General features: G+C 39.1%; 1 protein-coding gene across 1 annotated transcript in view; it reads right to left on the reverse strand.

The window, feature by feature from the left end:
- LOC106050535 (galactose-3-O-sulfotransferase 4-like) overlaps window positions 1-13,705 on the reverse strand; it is a 33,004-nt gene extending 19,299 nt beyond the window's left edge. Inside the window, exons 1-2 of the mRNA XM_056013824.1 lie at window positions 13,520-13,705; window positions 10,115-10,154 (exon numbers count right to left, since the gene is read on the reverse strand). Coding sequence (XP_055869799.1) covers window positions 10,115-10,127 — 13 coding nt within the window. The 5' untranslated portion in view covers window positions 10,128-10,154; window positions 13,520-13,705. The remainder of the gene's footprint in view (window positions 1-10,114; window positions 10,155-13,519) is intronic.
- Between the last annotated feature and the right edge of the window lie 278 nt (window positions 13,706-13,983).

The raw sequence follows: 13,983 nt of genomic DNA on the forward strand, positions 1-13,983 counted from the left end.
TTTCTTAACGTAGGCTAGGTCTATGATGTTTTACTGTGCGGGACAGACCAGTAGCTGTGCTAAGCCATTAATATTTTTGGCATGACATCAGTCTGGCAGTGACCCGCGTGTCGAAACCGCCATTAGTCCGTGACGAGTGACAGTGGGCGTGCCGGGTCATGCGGCGAACGTCAATTTGTTTGGTCTTGTGACATCACAGTATCGCCAGACATTTTGGTCGCAGTGATATATTGGCAATTGTGACACAGTTAAAAATTTGAGAACCTCTAAGCATTATTTTCCTTTAATTAAGCTAGTTGTTGCCAGGAAGAAAGAAAAAAAATCAGCCAAATCTACACTGAATGCACAGAGAATGCATAAACGCTGAATACACAGTGAATGCATAAACACTGAATGCACAGTGAATGCATAAACACTGAATGCACAGTGAATGCATAAACACTGAATGCAAAGTGAATGTATAAACGCTGAATACACAGTGAATGCATAAACACTGAATGCACAGTGAATGCATAAACACTGAATGCACAGTGAATGCATAAACACTGAATGCACAGTGAATGTATAAACGCTGAATGCACAGTGAATGTATAAACGCTGAATGCACAGTGAATGTATAGACACTGAATACACAGTGAATGCATAAACACTGAATGCACCTGTGAATGCATAAACACTGAATACACAGTGAATGCATAAACACTGAATGCACAGTGAATGTATAAACGCTGAATGCACATTGAATGTATAAACGCTGAATGCACATTGAATGTATAAACACTGAATGCACAGTGAATGTATAAACACTGAATGCACAGTGAATGTATAAAAGCTGAATGCACAGTGAATGCATAAACACTGAATGCACAGTGAATGTATAAAAGCTGAATGCACAGTGAATGCATAAACGCTGAATGCACAGTGAATGCATAAACACTGAATGCACAGTGAATGTATATAAAGGATTAAATACTTGCTTTCTCTTTATGACTATTTGTTGCTGGACCACAGTGGCGTAGCTAGGATAGGGAGGGGGCCAAATTAAAAAATCTCCCCCCCCCCGCGGGGCCCCCAAATGAGTGTCCGAAATCTGTTTTTACATTAAATATTACGCTATTTTCCCATGTCATGATGTCGAATGTCAAAATGCAGAGGCCCCTAAAGAGGTCAAGCACCCCCTCCCCCGACTCGAAATCCCTAGCTACGCCACTGCTGGACCATTTTAAGTGTTCCATTCTACCAGTGATGAAAAGAATTATTTTGACCTCAAAACTTAACAGAAAACGTTGCGTGGAAATTATTGATGAGCAAGTCCAGCAGAGAGGTCAGCCAAGTACAATCAGCCTGGCCCAAGTCATGATAAATGAGGAGGGCCTTGCGTCCAGCTAGCGACCCCCAACCCCTGTTGATGTGGGGGGGGGGGGGAGAGTTATAGCTCTATACAGTTAGCCTAACTAGTGGGCGTATTCTTGTACTTGACAAAGATACTTTAATTAATGCCAGAAAAATTCTTTTACAAACAAAATAAACTTGGCTTTGATCAACAGATAGTGACAGTTTTTAATTTAAGTGTAGAGATATATTAAAATACGAGGAAAATGACAATACATATAAAGCGAATGATTTGAAAATTCGATCTCAATTCACTTAAAACTTACAGCTTTTCACCACACTCGAGTGGTTCTGTTTATTGTTTCCCCTATCTCAGCCTTTCATCCCCCTTTACATGTAACTCATCAGTGTCCATCCTGCTCAAAATTTTATCAGACACTAGGGACTAGATACACACAGAGTGGCGTCACCAGGTTTGTGCGAGGGACACTACAGACCGTCACTCTTACTGGAATATGGGGAGGGGAGAGTTGGTTATATGTGTGTGTGTGTGTGAGGGTGACACCCCGAGCATTCCACACCAGGTGACACCGAGCCTTGTGACGCCACTGCACACACATGCACTCCCTCAATCCCAGGAGATTCTAATGCAAAAGAAAGCCAACCAAAGAAAGCATACAACTATTGTTGTAGCCTCTTGACAAGGGACTATGGAGATCTATTGTTGTAGCCTCTTGACAAGGGACTATGGAGATCTATTGTTGGCGGCTCTTGACAATGGACTATGGAAATCTATTGTTGTAGCCTCTTGACAAGGGACTAAGGATATCTATTGTAGGCGGCTCTTGACAAGGGACAATGGAACTCTATTGTTGGCGGCTCTTGACAAGGGACTATGGAGATCCGTTGTTGGCGGCCCATATCCCAGTAAGGGTAAAGGTATATAATATCCTATTCTGCACACTTAGTTCACAGCAAATGTTGTAGCCTAAGACATCTTAAGGGGCGGACTGGCCATATGGGCGTTTGGGTAAATACCAGTGGGCTGGTACCCAAATGGGCCGGTAGGGGCTACCGAAAGGGTTACTCTGACTCGTATACAATTGTTTAAATATTTTATAGCCAAACATTCTCTTATAAAAGTGACCATTTGAGCGGCTGTTTAAAAACAATCGTTTACAGACTCAACAGTGTATTAGGCCTAAATAATGTAATAGCCTACATCAGTCGACAGTGCTTCTCGTAGACATCAGCTATTTTAGGGCCTACCCACTTAGCGATGACATAGCAACACAAGGCCTACATATTTCTTATGAAGATATTGAGTCCACTGTATGCATGCGAACAGTTATCGATACATTATCAAACTTAACATAACGATTTTGAGGACAGGTAGACCTTAGATCTGGATGTCCATATATGATATACACTTTGTGGGCCGGATGGTATACAAATGCTAGGGCCGATTTTGACACCCAGTCCGCCTCTTGACATCAATACAAATGAGTTCAAACAACTATATCCCGGGAAAAGAAATGCACTTTGTCAATGCTCTAGCACCGATGCTGAGTTTGAACTAATGTAACAGATTAAGTGCAGTTGAAAATGTTTTAACACCAGAAACACTTACCTGGTGTAGAACGCAAGGTATTTACCAAAGTGACCTAATTAGTGCAGATCATTTTGGGCGAGTTTTAAATGTGACACACAAATGAAGACGTCGGATTAAGTGATGAGGCGAAGACGTCAAGTTAGGGCTGCAGACGTCAATATCTACATCTAACACATTTGGAGTTTTTATGAGAGTGACGCTAGGTTTATAACCTGAATGCGAGTATATACAGAAATAGAGAGAGAGAGAAAGAGAGAGAGAGAGATAGAGAGAGCGGGAGAAAGGGGGAGTGAGAGAGGCCGAGAGCAAGGAAGTGTTTGTGGGAACGAGAGATGAGAAAGGAGGGATAGAAAGAGAGAGGGAGATGTGAGAGAGAAAGAGAGAGCTATAGCGAGAGGGAGAAAGAGTGATAGATTAAGAGAGGGTGATGAAACAAAAAGAATGAGAGGGAGAGAGAAACATAGAGAGGAAACGCGAGCGACAGGCAGCGGGAGAACGAGAGAAAGACAGGATAAGGGAGAGGGGAGAGAGAAAAAGAGAGAGGCAGAGAAAGAGAATATTTCTACTAATATCAAATTTTGTACTTACTCTAGACGTACGTATATAAAAAGAACGGCAAGAAATTCAGCACTCTTATATATGTCAGTCGCAGTAGCCAACTCAGAACTCACAACTACTACACTCGTCTCCAACTTTCTAATCTCAAAGTATAATTAGAACGACTCGGAATGTTTACACAAGTGACAACTCAAAAGAATTACCGTAACGGACATAAAATTTGAATTACACACTGTTAATAATAATAAAAAGAAAAAAAAACTTTCTGTCATAAGAGAATACTTCAGGAATACTTCAGCTGTTAATGTTGTTGCTTCACAAAAGTGTGACGTCACTAAATGGGAGTGTAGTTACCTCTTTTTCTTCTTAAGTTTCGCGATTTGAAAAATCGTCTAGTCTAGGACAACGGTGTCCACCTTTTTTTTTTACAAAACTTATATATCAACCCTCTGTCTGTCTGGTAAAAAGACTGAACATGTATTTTTTAGCCCACTTCCCATTCTCGGATCAAGTTAAAACTTTGCACAATTATTCTTTTCTTTGTACTAGACGTGAATCTATCCAAAAAATTAAACAATTAATTACGTGATTATTGAGGATTATTTCGTTTGGTTTCGAATTATGGGGAATAAATGCTACTTAAAGAGAGATGTGATTGTATATATATACGGATTTATTCCCCTTAATACGTTTTGTTACTTTTTCCTCTCATTCCCATTCTCAAGTTGAAATTTTGCATAAATATTCATAGTAGACGACAATACAGAAAGGGAGATAAACCCTACCATCTCGAGATAAAAGGCTGTAATTAGCGCTCTTTCCCTTCCGTTATGCTGTGTATTTTCGAAAGTATTCTTTTTTGTTTTCCCTGTTTCTTTGTTGTTGTTTTTTTTTTGGTAAGGGGGAGGGCGAATATATTCCCGACGTCTGTGTTACGGTCAGCATCACCGCAAAGAAAACAATTCAGTCAGGGAATAACAATTGGGAAGCAGATTCTTTGAGTTTGTTATTCCATGTGGGCAGACCTTTAAGGGACCGGATAGTACAGCGGTTCTTAACCTTTTAAGCTCGGCGACCCCTTTTTACAACCCCCCACTCTGCCGCGACCCCCCCCCCTCGCACACACCCATACAGCAATAGAAGAATAGACAAAAACAATCCATATTTTCAACGGTATTAGGCGACCCCTGGCAAATCGTCAATCGACCCCCAAGGGGGTCGCGACCCACAGGTTGAGAACCCCTGGGATAGTACCACGTAACGGGGCGGATATGACCCGCAGGCCATAGTTTGGGCACCACTAATCTAGGATCTAAGTTTTTGTTACTGCTGGTCAAAGTTCGATACCCGTACTTGAACATGTCAACACACAAGGCGACAGAGTTTCGAAACGGTAAGAATTACGCCAAGAACGTGGTAGGTTGCCCTGTTTGAGAATCCTTGGGAGACAGAGGTGATAAATTATGTCCTACTTACTTCAAAACGTGAGGCGATGTTAACATATATATCCACACACGTGAACTTAACGTACAGGTTGACACACACACACACACACACACATACACCTTTATAACACAAAATGTACACACAGGGGGAGGGGGGGATTCTTAAACTAGAATTAGGAGATACCTGGGAGCAGATATTCTTGATATGAATAGCATTATAATAGCATTATATAATATGACAACACAAAAGATAATGAGACATCACATATGAGAAATCAAATCTGAAACGTTACATATGAGTCATTACATCTGAGACATGACATATAAGACACAACATATGAGACAATATATATGAGACATCACACATAAGGCATCTCACACGAGACACAACACATGAGACATTAAAGATCTGATGATTGAAGCGTAAAGAAAGAAAAAAAAAACAACATCTATACTTATCTTATAATTACAACAAGATTACAAAGACAGTTTGTGTGGAAACACAAACTCAAAATCGGCCCCCGAAGTGGTCCACCCAGGCAGGCTTCAATATTTTCAGAAAGAACATCCAAATGAAATTATATCAAAGACAAATGAGAGATAAGAATGGAGAAAGAAGGTTGACATATCTTGTGTAGTGCCCCAACGGTACAGCTGATCAAAGGATGGGTGCAAGTGAATGCAAAGTTAGATGTGAACCTGGTCTAACTAGTTCCCCTTTTAGACCTTGTGGTCTATAGGGCAGATTATGTAAAGTTCATCTGTTTTTGTGGCCTACGGTTAACGAGGGTGTCATGTAGCCAGCACAACGACCAACCGCCTTTACTTTTCCCCAACTAATATCAGGTACCCATTGGAGCTGGGTGGACTCAGAGGCGCCTAAGGATTCCGAAGTAGAAAATCCCAGTCTTCACCAGGAATCGAACCCGGGACCCCGGGTCGGAAGCCAAGCGCTTTACCACTCAGCTACCGCGCCTCTCCTGGCCTAACTGAAGTCTTATAATTGATGTAATTTTTTGAAAAGGCTCAATCTCTTATTCGAATGCTCAAAATAAAATAAAATTTCCGCAATAAAAAAAAAGTTCACGAAAATGACGTTTACAAGATTACTATTCTTTAGGTCTAACTTATAATGCATACTAATTAGCTTTTTCTCTTTAAAAAACTGCTTGCATAACTGATTTTAAAAATTAGATTTTCGCTTTCAGAAAAAAAAGTAGCCGTTGCATCAGAACTTTGAATGGTCTAAAATATTGTGATGTCGGATTTTCAATATCTTTTCTAGTTTACGAGATCTAAACGGGACGGACGGACAGACATTTCGCACAAAACTAATAGCGTCTTTCCCCTTTCGGGGGCCGCTAAAAACAGCACACACAAAAAAAAGTCTTTTTCTGTAAATCAGGACAAATCCAAATGAAGTATATATTTCTTTCCAACCATATCTCCGCAAAGAATAAGTTGTTAGCCAGGAAAACCATAGAAACTTTACTTATAAAAAAAAATAAAAAGATCTAGAATCTAGATAAACTCAAATACTCTACTAATCCATCCCATAATCAATCGGACCGTTGGCGCACCATACAAGAACTGTCAACCGTCTTTCCCAATTCCTCTCTGTCCTTTGATGATGTCTGTCTATCTTCTTCTTCTTCCTCCTGGTACTGTTCCCTGAAGGAAGGTCTTTGCGAGCCTTGAGGACTTTGTAATGTGACCATAGTTTGAGTTTACGTTTTATTTTTTACAGTGGTTAGCAGGTCGTCGTGGGGGTCCAATTGCTGCATTATTTCTGTTTCTAATCTCTTCATTCGTGATGTGGTCTATGTAAGTGACACCTAAGATCTTTCTGTAGCACCTTAATTCCATTGATAGGGTCCTCTTCTCGAGATCCGCAGTCAGCGTCGAAGATTCGCATGCATATAAAAATGTGGCCGTGTCCAGGCAGAACATCAGTCTAACTTTAGGGCTATGCCTTTGTCTGTCCAGATTAATTTGAGTCTTGCAAGTGCTGCTGTAGACAATGCAATTCTGGCCAGTAGTTCGGGTTTGGTTCCCTCATCTGAGACAAAAGCTCTAAGATATAAGCTACTGGTACTTGTCAGCTTTTCACCACCAATACTGATGTCCCTTATAAAGCCCTGTTGGCTATTAGTCATAATTTGTGCTTTTCAGCATTGATTTGCATGCCATATGCTGCGGAAGTCTTGTCTATTCGCATCACTAAGTCAGCTAGTTCTTCTATTCCTTCCAGACCACCGATGTCGTCCACGAAGCGCTAGTAATATGTCTTCCTCCAATGCTTACAGAATCTTCGCAACCATCGAGTGCATCTTCCATTAACATTTCAAGGAAGATGAAAAGAGTTGGTGAGAGTAGGCAGCCTTGCCTCACTCCAACTGCCCCCCCAATGTTGCTGTTGAGGTACACCGCACTAGCGGCACAAGGTTTTCGGTAACTTTTATTATGTTTTGATTTATATTGTATTGTGCCCCGGACTGCCCCGTGCCATACTCTGTCGATAGCTTGCTTAAAGTCAACTCAGATATAAGACGTAATAAACTTGTCATTTTGTTTAAAGCAATGTCAACCTAAAGATAAGGTTTTCTTATAACTAGCAGCCTGACTGGGAAGTGATATTTTCAATCATTGCACCTGCTTTAGATCTGCATATTGAGCTGTTTGGAGAACTCTCCAGTCTTCGATGACATTTGTGTTTGTTTTTGGTTCTTAGCCTTTACGACACACGAGCGCCCCCTACATTATTTGACAGGAGAGGGAAGTGGGAGCCTCTAGCATGCTGGTTAAAACTAAGTCAGGGTTTACTATGCAGGGGAGGTAAAAATATAGAACAAAGTGAAATGTTAGAACTGTGTGAACTATAGTGCTGTCATACAAATATGCATAGAGCTAAACACCAGTTCTGTAGATTATCTTTGTCCTTTAAGAATGGCTACTATGTTGTTGTGCTCACATCTCCAATGGCATTGAAAAATATGAAAATCATACCAAAAGTAAATATTATGAGTAATATGAGAGTATCATTAAGCTGCGCTGGATTTGCATTTAGGCAACTCAAGCAGATACGGAATTATGAGAAGGCAGTTGGGGGCACATCTTATCTTATCTTATCTTATATAATACAGACGTTACTTCAAAAAAGAAGATGGTTACGTCCTACGCGTCATGCATTTAGTCATGCATATTAACCAATGACTTAAATTCTGCCAAGTCACTGGTTTTCCTGGCTAGCTCAGGCAACCCATTCCATGCTCTAATAGCACTAGGGAAGAAGGAGTATTTGTACAAATTTGTCCTAGACATCCCCAGGGCCCCCACTATAAAAAAATAACAATTAAAAAAAAACGAATTTAACGGCAACGGGTTAGAAACTTTACCTTTTGTGCTTGTATGATCCCCTCTCTCATTTTAACAGACAAGACCTTAAATTCTACGCTTGGAAGCACTGCCCTGGTTAAAAAGTGTCGTTTGGAGCGCACTAGCAATATACATATATAAATCCAGTTCCGCATTTACAGCAGGGTCCTACCCTCCACAAGCTCAAAAATATACATAAAAAAAATGAAATATGCATATTTAATATTTTTTACAAAGAAGGAAAATTGGGATTAAATTTGCAAGTACTCTATTTCCACCAAAATATGACTTGCCCTTAGCCATATGTAGTATAGGGGTTTATTTCTAAACTTTCGAAAAAGTGTAGGGGCTTCCACATAATCCTGCCACGGGCCCTCCTATTACCTAACTCCAGCCCTGAACATAAGCAAACGCTTAGGGCCCCAAATGGTTACAGGGAAGGGGGTCCGTATCTTTTAATAACTTAGGGCCTTTGTAAAGTCTAGATCCGCACTGTAAAAGCTTATAGTTTTCGCTTGTCCCTGTCATGTCGATGTATGTGAGATCAGAATGTAATAGCGACATACAGCTTGACTTTATTTGCACTTTAAAACGGCTACAAACGATACCTCGTATTATCGTACCACTTCTCCGTATGCTAATGTAAGATGATCGGAGCTCTTTGTTACTGTAGCCTTGACATCCTTGGGCAGGGAGGAAAAGAGGTTGTTGTTGTTTTTATTGCCTTAAGACCCAGCTCGAGCCCAATTCTGAAGTTAATATTTATAATCTTATTTGGTATTTGAACTGGAGACACTCGGCAGACAAGCGTTCTATAAATGTCATTCTCACAGTCAAATGTTGTAACGGCAGACGACCCAGTGATTTCAAACAGTAAAGACGTGTTTTTGGATGGTGGCTATGGAGTGAGGATGATGAAATTACAATAGGTTCTAGCGTAATGCAAACATGAAACGGCAGACGACCCAGTGATTTCAAATAGTAAAGTCGTGTTTTTGGTTGGTGGCTATGGAGTGAGGATGATGAAATTACAATAGGTTTTAGCGTAATGCAAACGTGAAACGGCAGACGACCCAGAGATTTGAAACAGTAAAGACGTGTTGTTGAAATTTTGTATAACAAACCATTCTATATTATTACCATTAGATTAATTTAATTTCATCTCAAGTTTAATTTGTCTATGTTGTAATAAAAGTTATATTTAGTTTTGTTTCAAAAGAAGATTTTTTTCCAGAATATTTCAAGTTTTACAATTTTAAAAATGTAATACGCATACATCGGTTCAGTTGTACTAGCAATCTGGTGTAACAAGTCAACGACCGAACAACAACAATGCTAATGATGCAACTTTAAAACAACATTGCTTTTCACCTAAAATAAACGCAACTTTTCAATTCAACAAGATGAAACAAAAATTTAAAAAATTATCTTAAGCGCGCTTTCCCCAAAACTAATAAAAAGTATAGCTAGTCTAATAATACTCTATAATACAAATGAAAAAAGACATTTATTAAAAAGCTATATCTATCTCATTATTTTGGAGTCTGGTAACATAATTCTTCCATGTGGGTATCTATACATATAAGCGAATATCAGATTATAGCCAAACAGTTTCCACTCATATAGAATAAGTATTAATTAAGCTGATATTATGCATAGAAATATTTCAAACCAATAAACAATAAATATTGTGTGATGGGGGACAGCACCCACAAAGTCAGATAACGAGAAATTTAAAATTCAAGTGCAAACAATCAAATTCAAGTTTTGTTAATTTGCATAAGTTCTCTACCTTGTTTGGTCATTGTACGGTTCTGTGTTCGAAGTAGAGGCTGTAGACACATAAAGAAATACGAAAAGTATTTTAAAATGTCAACATTTGGAACTCTACAAATCAGAGATAACGCTGACCCTTATTTTAATAAAGAACTTTTATTACACTCTGTCCGTCTGTCTGGGAGGATTCTTTTACAGTTTTCTTTTCTCACTTCCCATTCTCAGATCAAGTTGAAGCTTTGCACAATTATTCATTATCGATGACAACACGTGAATGAATAAAAAAAAATAACCAATTAGTTAATTGATAAATGATTATTAATTAATTTTGCTTTATATAGAAAAGGGGGAATACATTTTACAGTAGAGAGAAATTGCGGTAATTAAGCGGTTATGTCCCTTATATTATAAGTTTTTTTTTTTTTTTTAAAGGAATGAGTGTAAGAGAATATCTCTATGAACTTTCCAATGAGAAGTGGAGGGGTTATGGTTATTGTTTACGTACAAATAGTTGTAGAAATGTTTGCCTATTTTTTTAATGCTCCCCCTTAGAAACGCATTGATTTCAACTACTCAAGGGAGGTAAAAATGCTGGGCTGCGTCTCCGTCTCGTAATTTCCACCCTTACCTACTAACTTAACGGTTATGGTTAGGTTTAGGTTAAGTCTATATCATTGACAATAACTCCATGCCGTTCCATTAAAGCTGCTCGTTATTCTGAGTCCTGGTTAGCAGACCTCTCCCAAACAACTGTCATAATTAGCAAGCTATTTAGAGAGATAAAATCGATTCTCGACGCAGTCCTGGAGAGTGCAGTCCCTTATTCAGTAACATTTAATTCACGTCACTCAGAAAGAGAGAAAGGCAGAAATGATACGTTTACACTGGAGAGTAGGTCACACAAGAAAATAGATTGTAAGTTCCTTGTTTAGCTTTTGGCATTAGATACGGTATTTATTGGTGTCTTTGATGTACCCCTTCGGCCTAGACATCTCATAAATCTGAGCGTCTTCGCGCAACAACTAGTGATCCCCCCCTCCCCCCGTCTTCCAACCAAACACGCATATCTCCCCCATTACATGAAATCAATGTGGGCGACATTGAACTTCCAGGAGCTTTGTTTTTTAAAAAGGTTACAATGCCATTTGACGGTTTGATGTCAAAATAACAGGTTTTGAAAATAACAGCGTGGTTGTGAAAATAACAGCGTGGTTGTGAAAATAGCAGTTTGGTTGTGAAAATAAATATTTCGTCGTGAAAATAGCAGCTTTCTTATCAAAATAAAGGTTGCATGATACAAATAATAATTTTGAACATTAATTCAGAGGTATAGAGTAATAGATCTACGTATTAATTCAAAACCAACTGCAGGAGGGCAGGGCATGGCAAGCTTTGAAGTATGAACTCGGGAATATCATGGCGACGACACAGTTATCCTATACTAGACAGGTTCAGGGTAAGACTAGACCAGTGGTTCCCAAATTTTTCCTCAACGGAACACTTTGCACATTTTTTGTATTTAGCGGAACACTTTGCTTATTTGTTATAGAGAGATTAATTCACGCAGTGGCCTACTATTCCATTGTTTCGTGGAACACCTTTTCAGACTTCGCGGAACACCAGGGTCTTTCGGAACACAGTTTGGGAAACACTGGGCTAGACACTACCGCAAATTTCAATACATTTGCCTTCTTTGTCCTACAATGTAGACCTAAAGTAGATGAGATCTGCAGGGAATATTCTGAGAGCTTCTAGAGTTAGCTGTACAATCTAGATCTACATTTAATGAAAAGCTAAGCCTTGGAAAAGGCAGAGACTGTGTTCTTATTTTTCTAAACAGTTCACCTTCACCTATCCCTTAGTCTGTTGGACCGTTGGGGCAACACATAAGATTTGTCGAACGTCTTTCTCCATTCCACTCTGTCTTTTGCCTCGGATAGAACCTCTTTCAATGGCAGGCAAGTCCATTCTTTTATGTTGTCTTCCCCTCGCTTTCTCTGCCTATTCTTCTTTTTCCTGGTACTGTTTCCTGAATGAAGGTCTTTGCGAGTCCCGAAAACCTTGTAATATGGCCATAGAGTTTTAGTTTGCATATTTTGATTTACAAAAGTTAGCAGGTCATCGTGGGGTCCAATGTCTGTAGTAACCATGTCCTTAACCTCTTCGTTTGTGATGCGGTCTTTCTGAACGGTTAAAGATCTATAACCAGGACTCGCTAACAGATTTAGGTTAAGTTCTGTAAAGAGCTATTAAATGGCCCCTGATGGCTGAGAGGTAAGCAACCTAGATCAAAATGAAAGAATCAACTTCAACAATTTTATGTTGCTCGTAGCTGTAAACTTTATCATTAAAGATTCATTATTCATTTAAAGATAATCTTCACCCACTAAACCACTATTACATAAGATCTGAACGAAGTGGTCGTCTCCTTTCCATTAGAACTAAAACAGAAAGATTTAAAAACTCCTTCATTCCACTGTCGGTCAGAGTGTTACAAGATCGTCTGTCGTCATCGAGAAGTTCATAGAAGTCTAATTCATAAAGCGCTGGTTATGAGTGTGAATGTGTTTCGTGTGTGAATGTTGTTCGTATTTGCATCTATATTCTATAATTTTATTGTTACACTGAGGTTGTCAATTGTTGTCAAACTGAATTTCCATTTGATTGAATCAATAAAAATTATCTTATCTTATCTTAATAGTTTCCCTTTTGTTTACAAGACGTAAAGCGCACGTGTCACAATAAAAAATTACTTTTTCTTTTTCTCTACACCGCACACACCAAAAAGTAAGATTATTTGTACCCGCCATACTGCCCATAATATTCAATAAAGTGGGATTTTGAATTTCTGGATTTTTAGGTCGCTCCTGAGTCCAACCAACTCTAGAGGGTATACTTGACATTAGTAACAATGGACCTAATTCACCAATCGTAAACAAACAACTTTTAGCCACGTGATAATATTGATAAAACAATGAAAATTACGTATCACGTGACAGCCTTTATGGAGTGCGTAATTTGTATAGAAGATATAGAGAACCACGTGGCAAAATGTTGTTTGTTTACGATTGGTGAATGAGGTCCATTGGTTGGGGAAGGTAAATGCAATTTGGTCGTTGTGCTGGCCACATGTCAACTTGGTTAACCGTCGGTCATAGAAACGAATGACTTTAACATCATCTGCTATAAAAATTGCATGATCTGAAAGGTGAACTTATACAGTTTTTTTTTTTTAGATCGAGATTCTATTAAGAACTTTTAGAATCTAGTATCGACGTCTAGACCAGAAGGCCTGAGAAGGACAATAGACGTGTCTGCAGTGTGTACCGCGTCATGTTATCTACTGTGACTCAAGAGTCACAGTATATATTCTGCATATTTATCCAGATAAACGGATCATGCCATAAAGAGGCTTACTTACTTTAAGTAGATGCCAACAGTCAATCGATACCCTGGCAGCATTGAACAACACAAACTTTCTAAGAGCTGTTTGAATCTCTAGTGCGTCATTAGTTGAGCGCCCATCTACTTCCCGTGTAAACAAAAACAAAAATCTGTTCACTGAATGTGCTACCAAGTGCTCGGCGCACTCTTCATGCGCACCTGATTGACCAAAAGTGCAAGATTATAAGTCCTTTTGCCAGAGCTTTATATATAAAGTTTATATCTTATCTTATCTTATATGATACTAGAATACATTTCGCCTAAAGGAGAGGGGGGGGCTGTTGAAATGTGGGCAGGTCTATTGAAAGGGCAAAAGAATAAGAATAGGGGTACGGCTAAAGTACTATGTACTATTACCACCAGGACCGGCCTTAGGTAATTGGATACCCTATGCGAAGTGAACAGGGTGGTCCCAAATGTAATAGAAAAACAAAAAAATGA

Source organism: Biomphalaria glabrata, chromosome 16 (assembly GCF_947242115.1).
Source record: "Biomphalaria glabrata chromosome 16, xgBioGlab47.1, whole genome shotgun sequence".
Lineage (NCBI taxonomy): Eukaryota > Metazoa > Mollusca > Gastropoda > Planorbidae > Biomphalaria > Biomphalaria glabrata.